Source organism: Gekko japonicus, unplaced genomic scaffold (assembly GCF_001447785.1).
Source record: "Gekko japonicus isolate JY-2015 unplaced genomic scaffold, Gekko_japonicus_V1.1 scaffold2347, whole genome shotgun sequence".
Lineage (NCBI taxonomy): Eukaryota > Metazoa > Chordata > Lepidosauria > Squamata > Gekkonidae > Gekko > Gekko japonicus.
Window position 1 is genome coordinate 74,238 of NW_015165891.1, and position 20,825 is coordinate 95,062.

At 41.0% G+C, this 20,825-nt stretch overlaps 1 protein-coding gene across 1 annotated transcript; it reads left to right on the top strand.

Moving 5' to 3' along the window:
* The first annotated feature begins 229 nt into the window (after positions 1–229).
* API5 (apoptosis inhibitor 5) lies at positions 230–19,046 on the top strand. Its single transcript, XM_015411336.1, has 14 exons — positions 230–379; positions 3,385–3,546; positions 4,284–4,377; positions 6,128–6,193; positions 6,583–6,734; positions 7,218–7,424; positions 7,569–7,673; positions 8,028–8,117; positions 8,622–8,803; positions 10,014–10,107; positions 10,865–10,921; positions 13,426–13,502; positions 14,149–14,285; positions 16,994–19,046. The coding sequence occupies exons 1-14, from the start codon at positions 311–313 to the stop codon at positions 17,071–17,073; spliced, it is 1,572 nt and encodes a 523-aa protein (XP_015266822.1). The 5' UTR covers positions 230–310; the 3' UTR covers positions 17,074–19,046.
* The last annotated feature ends 1,779 nt before the right edge of the window (positions 19,047–20,825 follow it).

Below are 20,825 nucleotides of genomic sequence, written 5' to 3' on the forward strand. Positions count from 1 at the left end.
ACTCCAATTAAAATGAACATTTTCCCTGCTTGTCAGCTCTGAGCTGTCGATCCTATTATCAGTCAGGCACAGCCCGAAATTGCAAAGCACCCAGCGGAGAAAACGACCCCGCCTCAAGCAAGAAACCAACTCCCGCCACGAAGCCGCCGCCGCCGCCGCCGCATCGGCAGGGGGCGCTGTAGGTGGGAAAAGGCCGGATGTTGCGGCCCGACCTGGTGGTTCCTCTCTCGGCACTTGGCGGTGGGGACGGAAAGTGGCTGTCGTAGTGGCGTTGGCAGGCCCAAGGACCAGTCGCCGCAGTAACAGAGCGATGCCTACCGTGGAGGAGCTGTACCGTAATTACGGCATCTTGGCCGACGCCAAGGAGACCGCGGCACAGGTAGGGCATGATGCGACGAGGAGAAGGGCCAGCGAGCTGCTGCGCGCAGGGCATGGAGGCCTCTCCTGGGAGAAGAATTGGCGAGAGAAATACCGGGCGGCGGACGAGGGAAGCGCACGCTTTGTCATCCCTTCGGCCGAGAGAGCCTGTTGCGGGGAATCGTTGGGCAGAGTCCGGCCGAGGACACCTCCTTAGCCGCCGCCGAGCTGTCGCTCTTGCAAAGCAGCGGCTTCGGTCGGAGGGTTCCGTCTTCGCTCCTTTATTCGCCCTCTCCGGCGTCACTCGGTTGCTGCAGTTGTTTATCTGCGTAGCTGTTTAGGGAGCTTTTTGTGATGGAGATTTTTGAGGTATTTTCTTGAGGGGCCTCTCACCCACTCGGGCCTACTTACGCTGCGTGCATCCGCTTCAAACGGTGGCACTCCGCTTTAATGAAGGACCACTTTCTAGTGCTGCAGTCATCAGCGTGAAGTTAGAACCGGGTCTCACTGTTAGGCACCCCTCAGAAAGATGGCGGAAAGTCTTTTGCCTTTCGCTGGTCGCTCTGGTTTTGATTAGGGTACACATGAGAGCTGAAATGAGGTGGTGGGCTAGAATGCTACAGTTATGGTTTGCAGTCTGCTGAGTAAGGTTCTTATTTTGGAGGAGTAAAAACAAAGCCTTATCAGGAAGCAGTTTACATATGAACATGAATTTAGCTATGGAGCACCTTATTTTAAGGCTGACCAAAATATACTGACCAAAAGATACTGGTTCTTCACCCTGCTTTCTTCTTCTTCTTTTTGAAACGTCCCTAACCTTTTTCATTGCAAAGTTATAAGGGGAAGTGTACAGCGACTTACAGTGGATACCTGTTTTATTTTGCTGCTACAGACTGCCCATCTGGAATTAGATTTGTGCTTATGTGAGATTCTTTGCAGATTATAGGCACCCCCGTTGGGTCATATTCCTGGGGTAATATTTAGAACCTTCAGGGGCAAACGAAAGACATTTGAGACTTCAGTCAGTCTTTTCTTCCGACTTGTAATAGCTTCTTACAGCCAGCTGAGGAGTTTAATTCTGCTTATTCCACCTTGAGGATAAAATCTCAGATCTTTTTTTCCCTTCCACCAGACAAGCATAGGTCCATCAGTGGCTATTAGCCACAAGGTATAGATAGGGACTCTGGGGCAAGTGATGCTCTGTCTTCTTGGTGCTTGGGGGGGTCAACAGTGGGAGGGCTTCTAATGTCCTGGCCCCACTGGTGGACCTCCTGATGGCACCTGGTATTTCTGGCCACTGTGTGACACAGAGTGTTGGACTGGATGGGCCTTTGGCCTGATCCAACACTGGCGTCTCTTATGTTCTTATGTAATATCTAAGTTTTTGGATCTACTAGAAATCGTGTACAAAGTGTTTTGTATTTTGATTGGCCCTAATAAAATATTTCTTGCATTTGGGATTTTTAGTATACCAGTGTCCACTACAACACACATCTGATTTGCTAGTCAATTACATTCAGAGTAACCTTAAAAGACCACCATCACCCACTTGTAGTCTGAAGTGATAAATCCAGAATTCTACCTCTTCAGTCTGGCCAGCGCATTTCCACATACTGTGTGGCATGGTTTTCAAGGCATAAATTAGTCATATTAAAAGGCATTATAACATTTTTGCTCAAAGGGATACGTTTATTCCAATCCAGACCCATCTTTCAGTGTATTGCATACACAGAGCTTCAGATGCCTTCGCTTGCAAACATATGGTGTTAACAAATCCTGTACTTTAGATCAAATTGACTGGATGAATGTCCAGAAGGTGTAGCTTCCTTCCCTCTGCTAGCACCACCCACAACGCTCCATGCAACCATTTGGTCTAGTACTGCATATTTCCTTTACATTAAAAGAAAATTTCCGTATCAAACCATCTGCAATTTATATAGTGAATTTGGTGGTCATTCTTAAACCTTGGTGGCAACTAGCAAGACATTTTAAAACTAAGAGTGGTTTTAAAAGCTAAAAAGTAGAACTTGCTAAGTCTTCAGTTCTTTAATGGATAAAGCCAGACACTCCAAATACTAGCACAAACAAGATGACTTTGTAATGCTTTGAAAAGTTGTTTGGTCTTTGGGCTTCTAAAGGCAGTTCTATAGTTGCAGACCAAATACAAAAAGCACCTCTCTGTGCCTTTGCTAGATGCCTGTGTTGTTCCTTAACTGGAGTGATGTCTGGAATGGGTGGATTGATTGCAGGAAGCCATTGGGGAGTAGGCATGTTCCTACATGTGATAGCCCAAGCCATGTAATTGTTTATCAGCACATTAGTTTATGCTCTTCAGACAATAGGAAGCTATTGCAAGTGCTACAACACTTGTATATTATGCTCTTGAAGTACCATCCCTGGTCAACGGTCGAGAAGTTTCATGTACCAGCTGAACCTTCTGGACCATCATTAAGTGCAATATCATATGGTTATTCCCAAAACACCTTATCCGTTTGAAACAGCTTTTAATAAACACTAGGCACATAGCTAATGTCATTCTGTTTCCTACAACTTTTTTTATGGTCCTTGTTTGAGTGTGTGAATAGTGTGAGGCTGTAATCAAGAAGTACTTTTAAATACTAACCTTTGTGAATTTCAAAGTGCTTTGATCCCGTCAAAAAGATTTACAGTCTAATCCTCAGGATATGTATTCAGAAGTGTCCCACTGAGCTCAATGGGACATACTACTAAGTATGCATAAGGATTTCAGTTTTAATTTCCAGTGTTGAGACTGCAACTTCAGTGGTTGTTTTGTACCATGTATGTTCATCTAAATATTTAAGTGGTAAAACGGTGGTCATAAGGTGTTTGCTAATGCGTGCCACTCTACCAAACACTTTGTTGTCACTAAATATTTCACTATCAGAATTGAATAGTATGCAGATCTTTCCAATTACGATAGTTAGCTTTTCAGCATAGTTTTGAAAGCTTTGCTTTAAGAGCCATTGCAGATGCTCTTCGTTTTGGACATTTTATCTTCTCTTCTAGCACAAAGATGCTTACCAGGTGATCTTGGATGGTGTCAAGGGCAGTGCCAAGGAGAAGAGACTCGCTGCACAATTCATTCCAAAGTTCTTCAAACATTTCCCTGAGCTGGCAGATTCAGCTATCAATGCCCAGTTGGACCTTTGTGAGGATGAAGATGTTTCTGTAAGTATTTCTTCTTAACCCTACTTTATTTATTCTCTTTTGTTTTTTTACTCCTTCCTAAGAGATTAACGTCAATGAGTTTGGAAAGTAATAGAAAACTTTTCATGCTTAAGCCGGGAGCATTAGGTGTGCCCTCTGAAGTTTGTTCCTGTGAGATTGGCACACTTCATAGTGAATACCCTTGGTTTGAACCAGTGCCCCCTCATTTCCTTTTGCTCGCATCTAACATTGTCTTTTTCACTAGTCAGAGATTTGTCAGTTCGCTGGTCAAGTATTTTTAAAGGATTCATTTTGTTAGAACAAAAATACTTTAATCATCAAGAGGTTTGTTCCTTTTACTCATTGCAAAAGCAAATTGACTACTATGAAGTAATGAAATTAACTTTAAAAAAAACATGTAATGAATTGTTATAACTCAGTAAAATGCCAGGTAATGTTTCCATAAGTGTAATAATTGCAAATTACTGCCAACAAGCACAGTTAATACAGAAATCAAGTAAAATTACACCAGCTTAAAAAAAAGGTTTTTAAAAGCAGTAGTACGAAGCAGGCAGCAGGGCAAATGATATTTCCAGTTGCTGGCCACTAGGAAAAATTTTGCTTTGCTGTTATGTTTGTTCCTTCTAGTAAAAATAATTGAGTCAATATATAACTGAATTTTCTCCAAAGTTCTCTTAGCAGTAGAACATGTGTTAGATGATTTTAATTACTTTAAGTTGACTTTAAATTTTATATAGATCAGACGTCAAGCAATCAAGGAATTGCCTCAGTTTGCTACAGGGGACAACCTTCCCAGAGTGGCAGACATACTCACTCAACTTCTGCAGTCAGGTAAGAGAGACTGGTGTTTCCATGTGTATTCAATTTGTACATTGTAAATAAAGTATCATCCAGTCTGTTTCTGGCAAATTTATATTAAGATGATATGGATGAAAACTGTCACAAGCCAAAGTGAATTAGCATCCATGAATTTACTATATAAATCAGTAGAGATATTTAATCTTTCACTTCTAATTTTAACATCAGGAAACTTCAAGAAAATAATTTTTGTTGTATCGGATGACATCTCAGATGTTGTTATGTATTTTATTAATAAATTTTTGGAATGATGCAAATAATTCTTTTTTATAAAGGAATCCGTTTTATAAAGATGTCATCCAGATGTCTCATATAAGTTCCACATATATACTACTGTCCTATGATGATGTACCTATTCTCTGATCTATCCATATGATGTACCTATTCTCTGATCTATCCATATAGGTTTGCCATTTCAGGGACAAGTTTGCCAGAGATCTGCCAATAAAAACAATCCTAATTTTTTTTTTTTGGGGGGGGGCAATTCTTCAATCTTATCTCTGTAATCTGATATACAAATGACATAGGTGGATGTTGACTTCCCTCACTTTTATTAAGAATGTACTCTTCTACGGGTTTGTTTTGTGGTATATATGTATGTAAGGAAGCCACATCCAGTGTAACAGATTGAACCACTTCCATTTCCAGTTTGATTAATGTTCATGCAATTAAGAAAGTCCATAGTATCTTTTTAAAAGATCTGATCTTAATAACAAACAGTTTTTAAAAATGGTCTGCATATATTGCTAGATATTCTAAAATGGAGCCACAGCTTGAGACTCATTGGTCTACCTGGTACCAGATAAAATTGAGCCACTCTGTTTTCAGTGTCTAAAAGGAAATCATATGTGAATTTATTGTTATAGCGCTCAAGTTTCATCCAAAATCTTGTTTCAACCAAAATCCTGTCAGTCTTTTTAAAATTATGGACATAAGATCAACTATATGCCTTTTATAATGCAAAGTGTTATTTAATTGTCTATGGCCTTCCTTAATATAATCCTTCATACCCCACCCCACCACTGCCACTCCCTTATCAGCTGGTTTGAAAATCACATGTAAACATGTTATGAATGATATCAAAGCCAATTTTTCAAATTTATTCAGATTATGCCATAATGCTATATCTGAATGTCGAGGCCCTATACAACCTCAGGGTCTGCATCTTAGAAGCAACGTGGACTTGTTGGATATGATGCTGAGTGAACTGATGGAGTAAAACTCTCAACTTGCATCAAAGCAGCTAACGAGTGGGCAGATGTATATAGTTTCTAGTCAATGCTATCTTGGTGTTATATATATTTTGCAGGATACAGCAACAAAATATAAATGCTAATTTTAATTAAACAAAAGGAAACTACATTTATAGTAAGGAAAAACAGATACAGTCTCCTGAAATCATTTGCTTTTCGTTTTGCTTGTTTTGCAATGGCAACTGCCTTCTGGTTTTTTGGCAAATATTTTGTTACATTCCTTAATTCTTGGCTGATAGAAGTTGCAGTTAGCCATGATAGGAAAAAATCCAAACCCAGCAGCATACTACATTTTTTTGCTAAAATGTCACCATTACAAAACTTGCTCACTACTTTGTGATGTTTTGTTTGGTCCTAATAAAAGCAATTGCATTTGAATCTTTCTGCTTCTTAATTTCTGGTACATGGCTTTATTTAGAGCTTATAAAATATATACATATTCTTGATTTTCACAATTCTTGTTTCCACAGATGATTCTGCAGAATTTAATTTGGTCAATAATGCATTGCTGAGCATATTTAAGATGGATGCTAAAGGTAAAATACATAAATTTATTTATATCCTTAATACAACATAGAACTTTAAATGTTTCCTAGACCCTCCCTGTTGACAATGCAGAGTGAGGCAAAAGATTTAGTATATTTCAGAGGATAGAACAGAATAGTAAATTGAAGTGACTAACCATGCTGTTTGTGACAAGCATTTTGGAATAATTTTGGAAAATATCAAGAATACAGTTTTCAGTACTGTAATTGCTAAATTGCAGATTTGTTTGTCCACCGGAATGTTTCTATTAACACAGTGTAGGGTAGTGTAAGCATTTTCAATGGTATTATCTCTAACATTTCTAAGGTGTTTCACTATAGGATTATTTCTTTCAGTTGCAAGGGAGTTTGTATAATTTGATCTCTTCTGGCATTTTTAGGAACACTGGGTGGTTTATTCAGTCAGATTCTTCAGGGAGAGGATATTGTGCGTGAGCGAGCTATCAAATTTCTCTCCACGAAACTGAAAACTCTACCTGAAGAGGTATTAACAAAAGAAATAGAGGAGTTCATATTCACTGAATCAAAGAAAGTGAGTATATTAATTGTGATTTTGGATTGAGTTTTGATGCAGATGGTTAATCTATAAATGTCTGTTAGGAGATGAAGCCTCCTGACTGGGTTAGGCAAATCACTCTGATTGAGCCTAACCCTCGTCACATGGAATCCTTGAGGCTAAACAAAGAACATTGTACAACATTTGATACACTAGAAAATGCTATAGAATTTTTTTTTAAACATGCAAATAAATACATGGGTGTAGTGGTTAAGAGTGGTGGACTCCAATCTGGAGAACCGGGTTTGATTCCTCACTCTTCCACATGAAGCATGCTGGGTGACCCTGGGCCAGTCACAGAACTCTCTCAGCCCCACCTACCTCACATGGTGCCTGTTGTGGGGAGAGGAAGGTGATTGTAAGCTGCTTTGAGACTCCTTAGGGTAGAGAAAAGTGGGGTATAAAAACCAACTCTTCTTAAGTTTCTGTTTTTTCTCTCTCCTTTGTTTCTCTTTTAAGGTGCTTGAGGATGTAACAGGTGAGGAATTTGTCTTGTTCATGAAGATACTGTCCAGCTTAAAAAGTTTGCAAACAGTGAGCGGGAGACAGCAACTTGTTGAACTGGTGGCTGAACAAGCTGATCTGGAACAGACTTTCAATCCATCTGACCCAGACTGTGTGGATAGACTGTTACAGTGTACTCGCCAAGCAGTTCCACTTTTCTCTGTAAGTATTTTTCTAACAAACATGTTAACCTTTTCTTATTGTGGTTCCTTAATTTAGTTCCAGCTGATAGAGAATAAGAGATTGGTGCTGTGTGTGGAAGTCAGAGAAAATGTTACATCAAGTGTTGTTTTGCTTATTCCGTAGAAAAATGTCCACTCTACAAGATTTGTCACTTACTTCTGTGAGCATGTGCTTCCAAATTTGAGTTCTCTAACCACTCCAGTTGAAGGTCTTGATATCCAGTTAGAGGTAAGATAATCTAGTAACATCTGACACTTTGGCTTGAGTCAACATTGTTGGATGGAAGCCAGAGGAAATCAATCACTGTTTATGACCATTGATAAGGTTAATTCTGAGCATATCAAAAACCTTGTGCTCTTTTAAAGTTTTATACCTTAGTATCCTTGAAGTTGTACAGACAGAATTAAAGCAGATCTAATTTGAGTTTGGCAAATTACAGAGTACCCCACGCTAGTCTTTAATTGTATTTGTGACAGTTACATTTTGGGACAAGCCATTCCATTATTCTTGTTACCGCTAGGCAGCTCTTGATAAAAATGTAAAGCTGTAAATTTGCAAAATGGGTTTTTTCCTCCTCCCCAGGTACTGAAACTGCTTGCTGAAATGAGTTCCTTCTGTGGAGACATGGAAAAACTAGAATCAAATTTAAAGAAGCTTTTTGATAAATTACTGGTAAGATGATGCTCAGGTCTTAGTGAAATAAAACAAAAGTCCAGTGACACCTTAAAGAATTAACAACTGCTATTCCAGCATGAGCTTTCCTGAGTTAAAGCTAACTTCTTCAGATGCAGTGAGAGGAATATTGGTGGTACCTCAAGAATCTAATGATAATTTGCACAGTGATGTAAAGTAAACTGGCCATTGCTTATAAGGATCCCATTTTAATAGCTTACATTATCCTGTGTGAATTACAATCCCTAAATACTGTAAGCAGTCTCTAGAAGCATTAAAGTGCTTGAAGGTTGGTTCTCCATGGGTGGTATACCTTTCAACAGATAGAGGCTTGTTTAGTGGCAGCTGTAACAATAAGAGGAAATGTTTAATAAGCTATTATTTTAATGGGAAATAACCTGGTCTGTGGTTAAATGTAAACAATATGCAAGTGGTGTGATGATATTAATGGGTATACAAATAGAGTGATTGTGCTGTGTGATCCTTCTGGTTTCTGTTTCTCAGGAGTATATGCCACTTCCTCCAGAAGAAGCAGAGAATGGGGAGAATGCTGGCAATGAAGAGCCGAAACTGCAGTTCAGTTATGTGGAGTGTTTGCTATACAGTTTTCATCAGTTGGGCCGTAAACTTCCTGACTTCCTGACTGCCAAGCTGAACACAGAGAAAGTGAAAGACTTTAAAATCAGGTACTGTTTCAAAGCATTTAAAATAATTACTTTGGTAAATGCTTCACCGGAACATGTTGAAGTGTCTGTGTAGAATCCTACCATTCTGAAGGCAGTGGTGAACTTTCTGAAGTAAAGTGGTTGATCCTCAGTTGTAATAGTAGGTCTTTCTGGGCTTGGGTTCAATTAAGGGGTTTCTTGGAAGAAAGCTTACCTTCTGCAAATGAGAATCATCCTGCTTCTGCCCTATCATGGCTCTCTCAACATGATGTATACATAGAGAAGCTCCAAAGGCTGAAGTCTTTTCAATTGTGGAGTACTCAAGAGATGTGACAAAGTTTGGAAAGTGATATTGAGAAGTGGTATTGACAGTTGTATTTTGGCTGGTTCTTGTTAGTCAAGGACAGAGCAGTATATTACTAAAATACATGGGTGTATGGCATGCGGCCCAACAGTTGTATGGCTTGCAGTCCTCCCCGTGAGGCTGTGAAAGGGAGGCTCCCACATGGTTGTGTTCCAACCCCCTCCCCCTGTTGGGGATTTTTTGCTGTGTTGTACTGTAGAACTTTGCCCAGAGTACAGCACCAACTCTCGGCTATTCTGTGGGCTGAGACAGTGTTCTGACCCACTCATCCTGTGGATTGGGAAACGTCTCTGCTGCATTCCAGAAGATTGCCTTTGGTTACAAGCTCCTTGAGTGCAGGGGTGATATTCCAGGGAACTGAAATTGACATGTGAGTCTCAGGGCTGCAACAGAAAAATTTCCAATGGCAGGGGGGTAGAAAGCTGTCTGCCAGCCCAGAGAACAGCTGGGAGGCAGAGCTCTCAACCCCCCTCCAGGCACTTATGAGTTATCATGGAGCCAGACGATACTATGGGCCACCTGGCTTGGCTCCACTAAAGAGCCATTATGAACTACATAACTGTTTTTGAGTTGTGTTCCTCAATTGCATTTCCCTGGTATAATAACAATCAGTATAACTTTACTTAACCTGTTCATAAGGATTTTTAAAAAGTTAAATCCCAAATAAATCTACCATAAAGTAAGTATTATTTAGGGTGTTCTGTAGAGCATATTTTACTAGTAGATTGCTGTAAAACACCTCTAGTGTGTGTATGTGTATTTAATTAGCCCCAATTACTTTTGAAAACAACTCTGTACTGGAAAGTTTTCTTTGGTTTTCATATATGTTATGTCTTTACTTACTTTTCAATCGTTCTGTTTTGTTAGACTACAGTATTTTGCTCGAGGTCTGCAGGTTTACATCCGACAGCTTCGTTTGGCACTCCAAGGCAAAACAGGAGAAGCATTAAAAACGGAAGAGGTATGCAACACTTTATGACAGTATTAGTGAGTTAGTGTGTTGTAGCAGGTAAGAGAAAGCCATGATCCAGAAGATCACTGGTTTAAATTTCATCTCTGACAGAAATGCAGGTGACCTTTGGTAAGTTATAGCCTTATCCCCCCAACACTGGTTAACCTTACAGGGCTGTGCTAAGTGTGAAGTGCTTAAAATACTGAAAGTGCTATGCAAGAACTGAGTAGGAATACTATCAACATGTATCTAATATCCCTATGCAACTAGTGTATTTACACATCTTAGCTTCATTGCTGCCAGAAGCTGTAAAAGGTGAAGACACACAGCAGGAGTTGGAATGCTTTTACTGTTACCATGACCAAAGTACTACTACTGATTAGTTGTGGCTGTTAACATAAATTGCCAGGCAGAGCCAGTATTGCATAAGTGGTGGATTTGGACTGGGAGAAACCCAAACCTGCATTTGGGTTTTCACAGTGCCTTTAAACTCACTGGATGACCTTGAGCCAGTCACACACACTCAGCCTGACCTACCTCACAGGGTTGTTTTGCAGCTGAAATGGAATAGGTAGCATTTATGCTGCTTTGCGATTTTTAAAGGAATGGCAGGATATAAATGCAAGTAGGGGGTACTTTATGAGCACAAAAGACATCAAATTACAGTAAGTCACAACAAAAAAAAGCTATGAAATTTGGAAAGTTTTTAGTTGTATGGACTTTAATATCATTGTAGCTGAAATACTGTTGTGTTCTCCTTTCTTAGAACAAAATTAAAGTGGTTGCATTGAAAATTACAAATAACATCAATGTGTTGATCAAGGTAAGTACTTCTGTTTTTTATACAGGATATGTTAAAATATTTGAGGAAGTGTTAGTTGTAAAACAATTTATGACCAGTCTATTCCAAAACCTAACCTTCCTGCTACTTTGAACAAAACATGAACATATATAGAATTTAGTCTCTCTTTGCATTGTATCAAGTTTGTGAAAAATATAGTGCATGTTTGTGTATCCCCAGAAGCAGTACAAGGAAAGAATAGAGATTCCATACAATTTCATGAGCTGTAGATAAGGAGAGAGGTGCATTACTTTAGGTCTTCAAGCAAAGAATAGATAATTCAAAATATTGTCATTTCAGTTTATATCATTGTGAACATGTTGGGTTCCCCCCTCCTTAGACCAGCAGTGTTCTTTAAAATAATACTAGAGATAGCAAATAAAGCCTTTGTAACTTCTTATGTTAATTGTGATTAGAATGAGTAGAGCACTGTGCTAATCTATCCCAGGAAGCATTTGTTGGTACAGCCTACTAATATTTGAGTGGATAAAACTACTTTAAAAAAAAAGGCTTTCCAGAAAATCTTTGTTTTGTGATCCAAGATATTTGAGGAAATCTAAAATGAACTCCCCCTCCCCCAATGTAATGTAGTGGACAGAATGCTGCAGTTTGACCAGAGAGACATGGATTCAGCTCTGCCCTCAGGCACAACCTTAAACCCATCAGCAATACTCCCTCTAAGTTGTGGAGTCTTGTGAGCAAAAATTCTATTTTGTGAGCTACTGGCATTAAAGTTGTGAGTGAGCTATTTGGCCACTGCATAAATTAATTTGCTCTGGAGTCATCCTTCCTGAGCTAAGAAAAGACGTGTGAGCCAGAGGCTAAAAAACTGTGAGCTAGCTCACACCTACTCAGCTTAGAGGGAACACTCCCCATCAGTATCTTTCAGCCCAGCCTTACCTCACAGGATTATTTTGAGGTTAAAAATGGAGCGAGGAACCTTGGACTTCATGAAGGAATAGTGTAATATCTATAGATCTAATTCCCAAGTTGCCCCCTACGTGCGGATATCTAAGTCCGCACATCGGGGGCACCGGGGGGCATGGAGATTTTCCTGCACACTTGGGGCAGTCCCCAGGTGTGCAGAAAAATCTGAAAACTTGGAAAAAATATAGGGGGGATATTTAAATCCCCCAAAAAGTAAGCTTGCTCCCTGCGCATGCATAGATATCGCTCTGGGAACGCTGCGGCGGGCCGGCGGTTGGAAGTCACTCAGGCCTTGCCACAGGAGCAGGGGGAGGGGAGAGGAGTTCGGCGGCAACAGCAGCAGCAGAGGAGATTGCCAAAGCCGGGGGGGGGGATCGGCGGGCCCGGTGGAGGAGGAGATCGCCGGGGGGGGAGATTGGCCGGTGGAGGAGACTGCCGGGGGCGGAGGAGGAGGAGACCGCCGAAGCCCAGGGGGAGGAGGAGATTGGCGGGACCAGCGGCTGGCAGCCGCTTGGGCCTCACATACTTAAATCCAGAGCCTGAAGCCATGAATAGACCAGATGTTTCTTCAAACCTGAGGAAAAATCTGAAATCTAAAAAAAAGCCACACATAAACCCTATACAGTGGGGTTGAACCCCGCCTCCCCAAAAATGGAATTAGCACTTATTTCTTTAAGAAACTAATGCTCTCTGTAGCCTTTGCTAGGCAACTGCAACAATATTGTCCACCTTCTGCCCTTGCTTTCTGTTAGTAAGGGGGGGGGGCTCTTTCCAGTGCTGTTATGGACTTAGACTTGCATAGCTCACCCAGGCCCGACAGCTTGCTACTGTTCAACAGCAGTCAGCACACAAAAGCCAGTGAAGTTCAGTGGTTAGAATTTTAGACTAGAATCTGAGAGATCCAGGTTTGAATCACCACTCTGCCGTGGAAGCTTGTTGGATGACCTTGGGCCAGTTACACATGCTTAGTCTAACTTACCTCACAGGGTTGTTATGAAGATACAATCAAGGAAAATTATGTAAGCTATTTTGGATCCCAGTTGTGAATAAGGGTGGGGTATAAATGAAATAAGAAATATAGTTGAAGATGGGGAGTAGATAAAAAGTTTATTGGTTGTTGGGTGGGAAGGGAAAAAGGAAGCAGGGAAAGGGGAGAGGATATGGGGGCTGCTTGGTGGAGGCAAAGAGGAGATAGTGTGGAGAGGGGAGGTACAGGGGAAAGTGCACTGCCTGCTCAAGTCCTTGTAGGATCCCTACCATGCAACAGGCTGGTGGCTAGCATTACACAACTTGGCCATTGTTTTTCCGGATAGAGTCTGTGGGAGGAATGAAAGCTGATGATGATGGGGACAGGTAAAGATAGGCTGGCTGGTGAATAGGAAAGAGGAGAAAGCAGGGAAAGGGGAGTGGTATCAGGGCTTCAGGAAATAGATAGAGGAAATAGTGGGGGAGTGGAAATGAGATGCCCTATGCGAATCCTTGTGGGTTCTCCAGTTGTAGATTATAAAATGCTGCTGACATCAATTTAATTTCAGAAATATTTCTAATTTTGCCTCTAGGATCTCTTCCACATTCCTCCTTCATACAAGAGCACAGTTACGCTTTCTTGGAAGCCTGTGCAAAAGTCTGATGCTGGGTAAGTTTATTAACTAATGTGTTTGGGTTAGTTCTGCACTGCAACTTTGTGTCAGGCTTATGGAGTCAAGTTTTTGGTGCCCAGAAATAATTTAAATTGAGATTAAGCTGTAATTAACTGTTGTACACAAGCTTTGAGCCTGTGTTCAAGTTTCTTTATTATTCCACTGTGTTGATCCAACAGAGAGAGGTAAAATAGAGAATATATTATAGTAAAATGGTGGTTCCGTAAATGCTCCAATTCTTACTTTGATTTTATTACATATATTGTGTGCATGATACTATGTATCAAGAGAGTTCCATAAACACAAACCATTCCTATGTGCACATAGGAGAATCTTGTACTAGTCTGTGAGCTGGATCCACTAGATCATTTTTGTGGATTAAATATTTCTATTGGTGCAGTGTTGCTTCTCATCTCACTCCTACCGCTCCAAATGCCTCTTCCCCCCCCCCAGTGCTGCACAGGAGGGAATTTGGGGCTGGGGAGGTTTGAGAAAGTCACCCTGTGCAGGTAGAAATCCTTTCAGAAAGTCGCACTGTACAGGTAGAAATTATTTCATCTGCAGAAACACTCAAGTGGACTCAAGGCTATATTTGTCTATGGATTCGACCATATCTTGATATGGACTATGTTTTCTTTGAAGACAAAAAAGAGCCAGTGAAGACACAGCTTCAGATTTACCAGCAAAGAAAGCTCCAGCAGGACCAAAAAGGGATGCCAGGCAGATCTACAATCCACCCAGTGGGAAATACAGCAGTAACCTCGGCAACTTTTCTTATGGTAAGAGTTATATCTATGGGAGAAGAGGGTTTGTCAGTCTTAAATATGGTACTTACTGTCTTGTGCTGTAAGATAACAAGTTCTGTGCACTGATGGTACTTACTGTCTTGTGCTGTAAGATAACAAGTTCTGTGCACTGAATATTTCTTTAAGTATTTCTTCCCTGCCTTTCTCCCTGAAGTGGCCCACAGCATCTCACAACAACAAACTGCTTCGGTGGGGAGAGCAGGGTAAAAATCAAATAAATAAGCTAAAACAATATGCTAGTCAATTTTTTTTGCTAGTTTATCTGAGATATGGAACTAGCATGAATTTTGTTTTGAATGTCTCATGAATATTGCCAAGAATTTTTGTAATATAAGATCTATCACACACCTATGAAATAATATAGGTTTGTATAGTACTGTGATTATCTCAGTAAGATCTTAAACATGAACCATGTATGCCTTATACTGAATCAGATTGGCAGCAGCACTGATTTCAGGGCATACAAAGTTTTCCAGTATCTGTTACCTTGAGATCCTTTATGTGGAGATGCCAAGGACTGAAACGGGGACATTCTGCATGCAAACCAGGTGCTCTGCCATTGAGCACCCCCTCTGCCTAACATGAAAGTTCATTTGCACTGCTTGGGAAGAAGACATTGCAGGGATATAATGTGCTGAATGCTAAGAATGAGACGCTAAAAACAAGTCTTTCTATTTTTAATAAAAGATGCATACAGTTTCTAGTTCTGTCGTATCACCTTAAGCACTTAGAATAGGTGCTGTGGCTCTGTGGTAGAGATCAGTTTTGCACGTAGAAGGTCCTAGGTTCAGTTCCTGGCACCTCCAGTTAGAAAGGATCAGGTAGTATGTTAAGTGACAGGCCTCTTCCAGAAACCCTGGAGAGCTGCTTCCAGTCAGTGGGCAAGATTGACCTTGATAGACCAACAGTCTGACTCAGTATATGGTGGTTTCATATATTTTATTAGACACCAAGGTGTCCCTTGGGTGCACATCTGCTCCAGTGTGGTATCGCTGTGGTTCCCTGGAGTTTTTGAGTGGATTAAGCGGTATGAGGGGTTGAGGTTCATATTTGAGAACTTTGCAAGCTCTGCTGAGTGTGTGGTCCCTGCGATCCCAGTACTCACATAAGCAGAGGCCACTTGTGCTCTCTAGTAGAAGATTTTGTGTGCTCTCAAGCCATCACTGAAATAATCTCACATAAATACTTGGGTAGCTTGAAAGAGAGGGCAAATTGACTGTGTGAAACAAGTCTAGTATGACCTGTGTTGTATATGCTGGGAGATAGCTGCTCCATACAGTCATAAGAACAGCCCTGCTGGATCAGACCAGTGGTCCATCTAGTCCAGCATCCCGTCTCACACAGTTGGCCAGCTCCTCTGGATGGCCATCTTCAGGGCATATATGCTGAGGCCTTCCCCTGGTGTTGCCTCCTGGCTCTGGGATTGAGAGGGTTAGTGCCTCTGAATGTGAAGGTTCCCCTCAGCCACCATGGCTAGTAGCCAGTGACAGACCTAACCTCCATGAATCTATCTAATCCCCTTTTAAAGCTGTTTATTCCTGTGGCTATCACTACATTCTCTGGCAGTGAATACCACATTTTAAACACTTTTTGTGTAAAGAAATATTTCCTTTTGTCCATCCTGAATCTACTGCCCATCAGCTTCATTGGATGCCCTCGATTTCTAGTATTTTGGGAGAAGAAGAAAAATTTCTCTTTGTCAACTCTGGCCATCTCATGCATATCATGTCCCTCCTTGCAATCTCTTTTCTCAATTGAAAAGTCCCAGATTCTTCAGCAGAGGAGTGGGACTGTTCTGGTAAATTCCTGAGGGTCTCTTCCCCAAACCTCTTTCTGCCTCAGCTTCCCCAGGTGGGCAACCCTACCCTCAAGGGAATGAACCTGCTTCCTGAGAGCTGTGAGCACATACCCATGATTTCCACCCAGTGGGTAGATAACACTTGATACCCCCCACTCCCCTACTGGCTTTTTACCATCACAACTAATTAGTGGTTGATGCAGCTTCCCCAGGTCCAGTCCCCAGGCTAAGAGCCACAGGCCAGGAGCCCTTTCACCTCATGCCAAAGACTCATGCCTCTGATGTGGAGGAGTCTTAGAATTCAGAGGCCCACAGCCCCTACCTCCCAGCAGCAACAGCAGAGAGTGGGGCCTGTATTCAGCCCCAGGCAAAGAAAGTCATGTCCTTTATTCATGATCACATGGAGGAACTTGACTGTGTAAAAAAACAGCTCTTCCTGTTGTCTTTACTGATCCTTACAGCAGTTTTTCCTGGGTCCCTTCACCTCATCTTCTGCCTCTGTCCACTTCCAGTCTCTTTCATTTATTGTCCCAGTATTGTGAATTGGCCTCCCAGAGCTGTTTATAAGGCCCCAACTTTGGCCTTTCAAAGCACACCTGCAAGACTGTCTTCTTTCAAAGGACTTTGTATGATTGAGACTTGTCTTTAGTAGTTTGGTGGTAGTGGTTACTGTTACAATTTAGGGCTCTTTTGGATTTTTTGACTGTATGCTCGTGGTCAAACGTTGGGCCTGATAAGAAAGAAGGTGTATAAATATGTTAAATAATAAAAGCTGACATCTGTATTTAGAAGCAAAATCATCACTAGTGGTATTGCTGCTATACTTGTAAAATCTTTAAACAACAGATATGAGGGGAAAAACTTTGTTTTCCTTTGTTTTCAGAACAGAGAGGTGGCTTTCGTGGTGGACGAGGGAGAGGATGGGGTGGACGTGGTAATCGCAGTCGTGGAAGAATCTACTGAAAAAAACAGCATTTTCCATGGGCATTGTGGCTAAAAGATGTGCTAAAACATCTTTAAAGTTTGAAGGATTGACTGGAGTGCTACGTTGCTTGATGGATTGCCTTCTGCAAGAGACTGATATAAATGTTCTTATCCCTTTGTATGTATGATCTACTTTTCTAACGGACTACAGACACATCCACAGTGAAGCTACAACTGCATTTTTGGATGCTTAGCATCTGACGTATTGGTTATGTTTCTTTTTTAAAGCATCTTCATGTCTGTTCAAGAAAAAGCATGGGTGTTCCAACTGAACCTACTTCAGTACAGATGTTACATTCATCATAAATATGGGTTATATGCAGTGGACTCTATAGTGTTAACTATGTTCACATGGTAAATAATGAATGGAAGTGTCATAACTAGTTGGTAGCAGGTTTTCTTCAGAGAAAATTTATTTTTTGCAATAAGTGGGGAAGAGTGATGTTGCAAAAAAGATAGTATAGGCTGCCAGTGGTGGCTTTGCTTGTTGATAGAAATTCTTAATTTTTAAAGTGTGCAACATGGATACAGAAGACTCTGTGCTGTTATCAGAAGTCAGTCTACTTACTTATGTGGAGAATGTGGTGTTTACTTGAACACATCTTGCTCTTCTCTAGATAGCATAATGTGTGTTTTGCAAATGGCGTTGTAATGTTCTCTATAAATGTATGTGTGTGCATGCATATATGTATAATATATGCATATGCCATAAAATTCTACTGAAAAATAATAAACCTGTTAGAAACGCTGCCCCCAGAACAGCAAATTTGTGATGTGATGGCAATTCTTTCAAGGTCTGGGGAAAAGTAGTACTTTTTCTGTGAACTGATAATTTAAATTGGCTTGCATTTAGATGTAGTTTGTTTGACTTTTTCATAGTTAAATAGCCATGTTAAATTGTTAAACATGGTATATTAGATGACAGTAATGTTCACCTACTCAGTTGCACTTGGATAGAAATTTAGGTAAACTTTATGTAATGGGGACCCTTATTTTAATGCTAGATGCCCTTAAACTATATTAAAGAGAATCTATCAAGCCTAATTTTTAGTTTTCACCACTTATTCATTTCTTGGGTCACTCAGGAGTATCATAAAATGTAAATGTCAGTTAAGAGAGAAAACCAGTATGGCAGACACAAGGTACCCAAGTTCATGCTTTATTTGGATGACTGCAAGCTGTTCCATTTCCTTCCAGCATTTTAGTATCTGTACTGCAAACCAAACATCTGTATGTAAATGAATTCCCAAGAGGCTTTGTGTGTATTGTGAACAATTATAAATTGGACAAGGATGTCTTCATAATCATACTTCTGTGATTATTACAATCTTGTTTCCTATAGCTAGCACAAGCTTTTCTGGTCAAAAATGTTTAGGAAGGCCAGAACAAAGTTCAAGTTAAGGGTTGTTTTTTTTTACTCCATAGCTGCTCATGCTGACAAGTGTTTTTTAGATAACTTGATTTCAAGTATGTGAAAGAACAGAGAAGCTGTAACTAAATAAAAACATGTACATCTCATTGTTTCTCTAGAAACTTGGCCAGTTTAAAATAGAACATTATCTCTCACTTCAGTATGTTGCATATTTTGACAATTATGGCAATTTGCAGCTTTTCTAAGAATTTCAGACTCATTTTTAAGAATGTTTAATCATTGCACACTGCTTTGTAGTCTTTTTGTTTTATTTGACAGGACCCTCGAGTTTAAATAACAAGATGAACTCAGATTTTTTTTCCATCCAGAGATAATGTGCAGATTGTCCTTAGAAATAGCTAGTGTGTACTTTGCATTGCAGATAAAGTGAACTTGTTAGGTGATTCCCACTGAACCACTTCATTTTCTTTGTAAAAATTTTCTTTATGCCTTTGCAATAAATCCATTTTGTAAGTGACACTGTTTTATTGGTTTTTAATAACTTGGTAAAGGCATCCTTGTACTCGATCAAAATAAATAGTCCCTGGATTTTTGGAACTGATTTAATGGGGCTGATGTGAGCATTTTTATTGATTGAGGTGATATGGTATAGTTTGTTAAATGTGATTTATTTAGATTAAACAGCTTAGCTGTGTAATATTTGTACTTGGGTCTATTGGCAGGAAAATGCGGTTTGCAAAAATTGCTGAAGGGGTACACCAGGCAATTACTACCTTCATAAATGGTAAAAATTAGAGCCACAGTATACATGTCATTTATCCAAAAAAGCACCTTTTGTTTTATTACATCTGTGGGAATAATGCAGATACCTGGATTTCATTCTCAGAAAGTTGCTTGCAAGTCTCCTGAGCTCAAATTTAGATTGGAGACAGCTGCTGATAGTGTGTTAGTTTTTTTCTGGAAAGATCTGGATGTTGGATAGCTGTTCATTCTTTTTTTTGCTCAGCAGATTTTCATAGTTTCCGGCACTTGTTTGAACCTAGCATCTCATTTAGGCCTAATTTATACAAGCAAGGGAATGAGGAGTTATTGTTTCTGGCACTTGTTTGAACCATAGCATCTCATTTAGGCCCAATTTATACAAGCAAGGGAATGAGGAGTTAGAATGCTAAGGTGCTGGAATAGGCTGTTCTACTACAGATGAAGGTTCACATTTTTGAATGCTCCCTGCAACAAACAGAACCTGAGCACAAGCAAAGAGAGGAAGTAAACATTTACCCGTTGTGTTAGTTTGCTATTTGCAGTTTCTCCTGCATGTGTGAAACCATGCCTTACATCAAGTTTGTACCTGTAACCCGTAGCTGATTTGCATGGGCACAGCTGTTAAATGAAAACACTATACCTGTGCACAATTTCAGGAGAAAAATGCTTTGACTTCAGGAGTATAGTTTAGTGGAAGACTGAGGGAAGTAGTTCTTGAGCGGTGGCTAAATATCTTCTTTTTCTGAGGTATGTCCTCTGAAATGTCAAGTCTGTTTCCAATAAAACTAGCTGTGAGGACTAGATTCAGGAGCAATTGCAGAGTACCCCGAGCTACTTGTAGTAGGGAAAAGGGCTACTAAAGCTAAACAAGCTGAGCAGGGGCCTTGACAAGTTCTGTAACAGCAGCTGGATAGCTAGTGATTTTGGCATGTGCAAATTTGGACTTCCTGAGCGTTCTTGCCGGGGGGGGGGTCATCTGTAGGGGGCCACTCTAAGTTCAATGAATCCAGTTAAGTGCGGAATACTAGTGAGGCAACAGCCATGGAAATATGGGAAAGTGAAACGAGTCTTGGGCAGGGTCCGTCACTTCGCGGGCCGAAGAACCCCGCAAGCCGCCCTCTCTCCCATTTCGGGGAAGGGGAAATGAGAAATTTACCAAAAATCCCGATGGGCCGCTAGGCTGGAAGACAGTCTGTTACACAACCTCGGCCCTACGGTACGGCCAACGAGAAGCAGCACCTTCGCCCCGCTGCCCTGAGCGTGGTGCGGCCGTTGAGGACAAGCGCGGCGAAAGCCAGCTCCATCTTCCAGGCCCGGGCTCAGGAGAACCCAGCTTCTTCTCCCTGCTCGTCCAGGAACACACCATAAGCTCAGCTCGGGCACGATGGGGAGAAGCGCAGCGGGCCGCCTTGTTCCTCCAGCCAGCTCTTCGGCTGTTCATCTGCATGCTGAGATGTGTTGGTGGGAAGAGGCGCTGTCCTTTCGGGTTCCCCGCCCGCCACTGACGGTTCACAGGACGGGGCGAGAGCGGTTTACAGCCACTTTTTGTCGGTGAACACGACTGACGTCCTGGGGAACTAAACTGAGGCAGATGCAG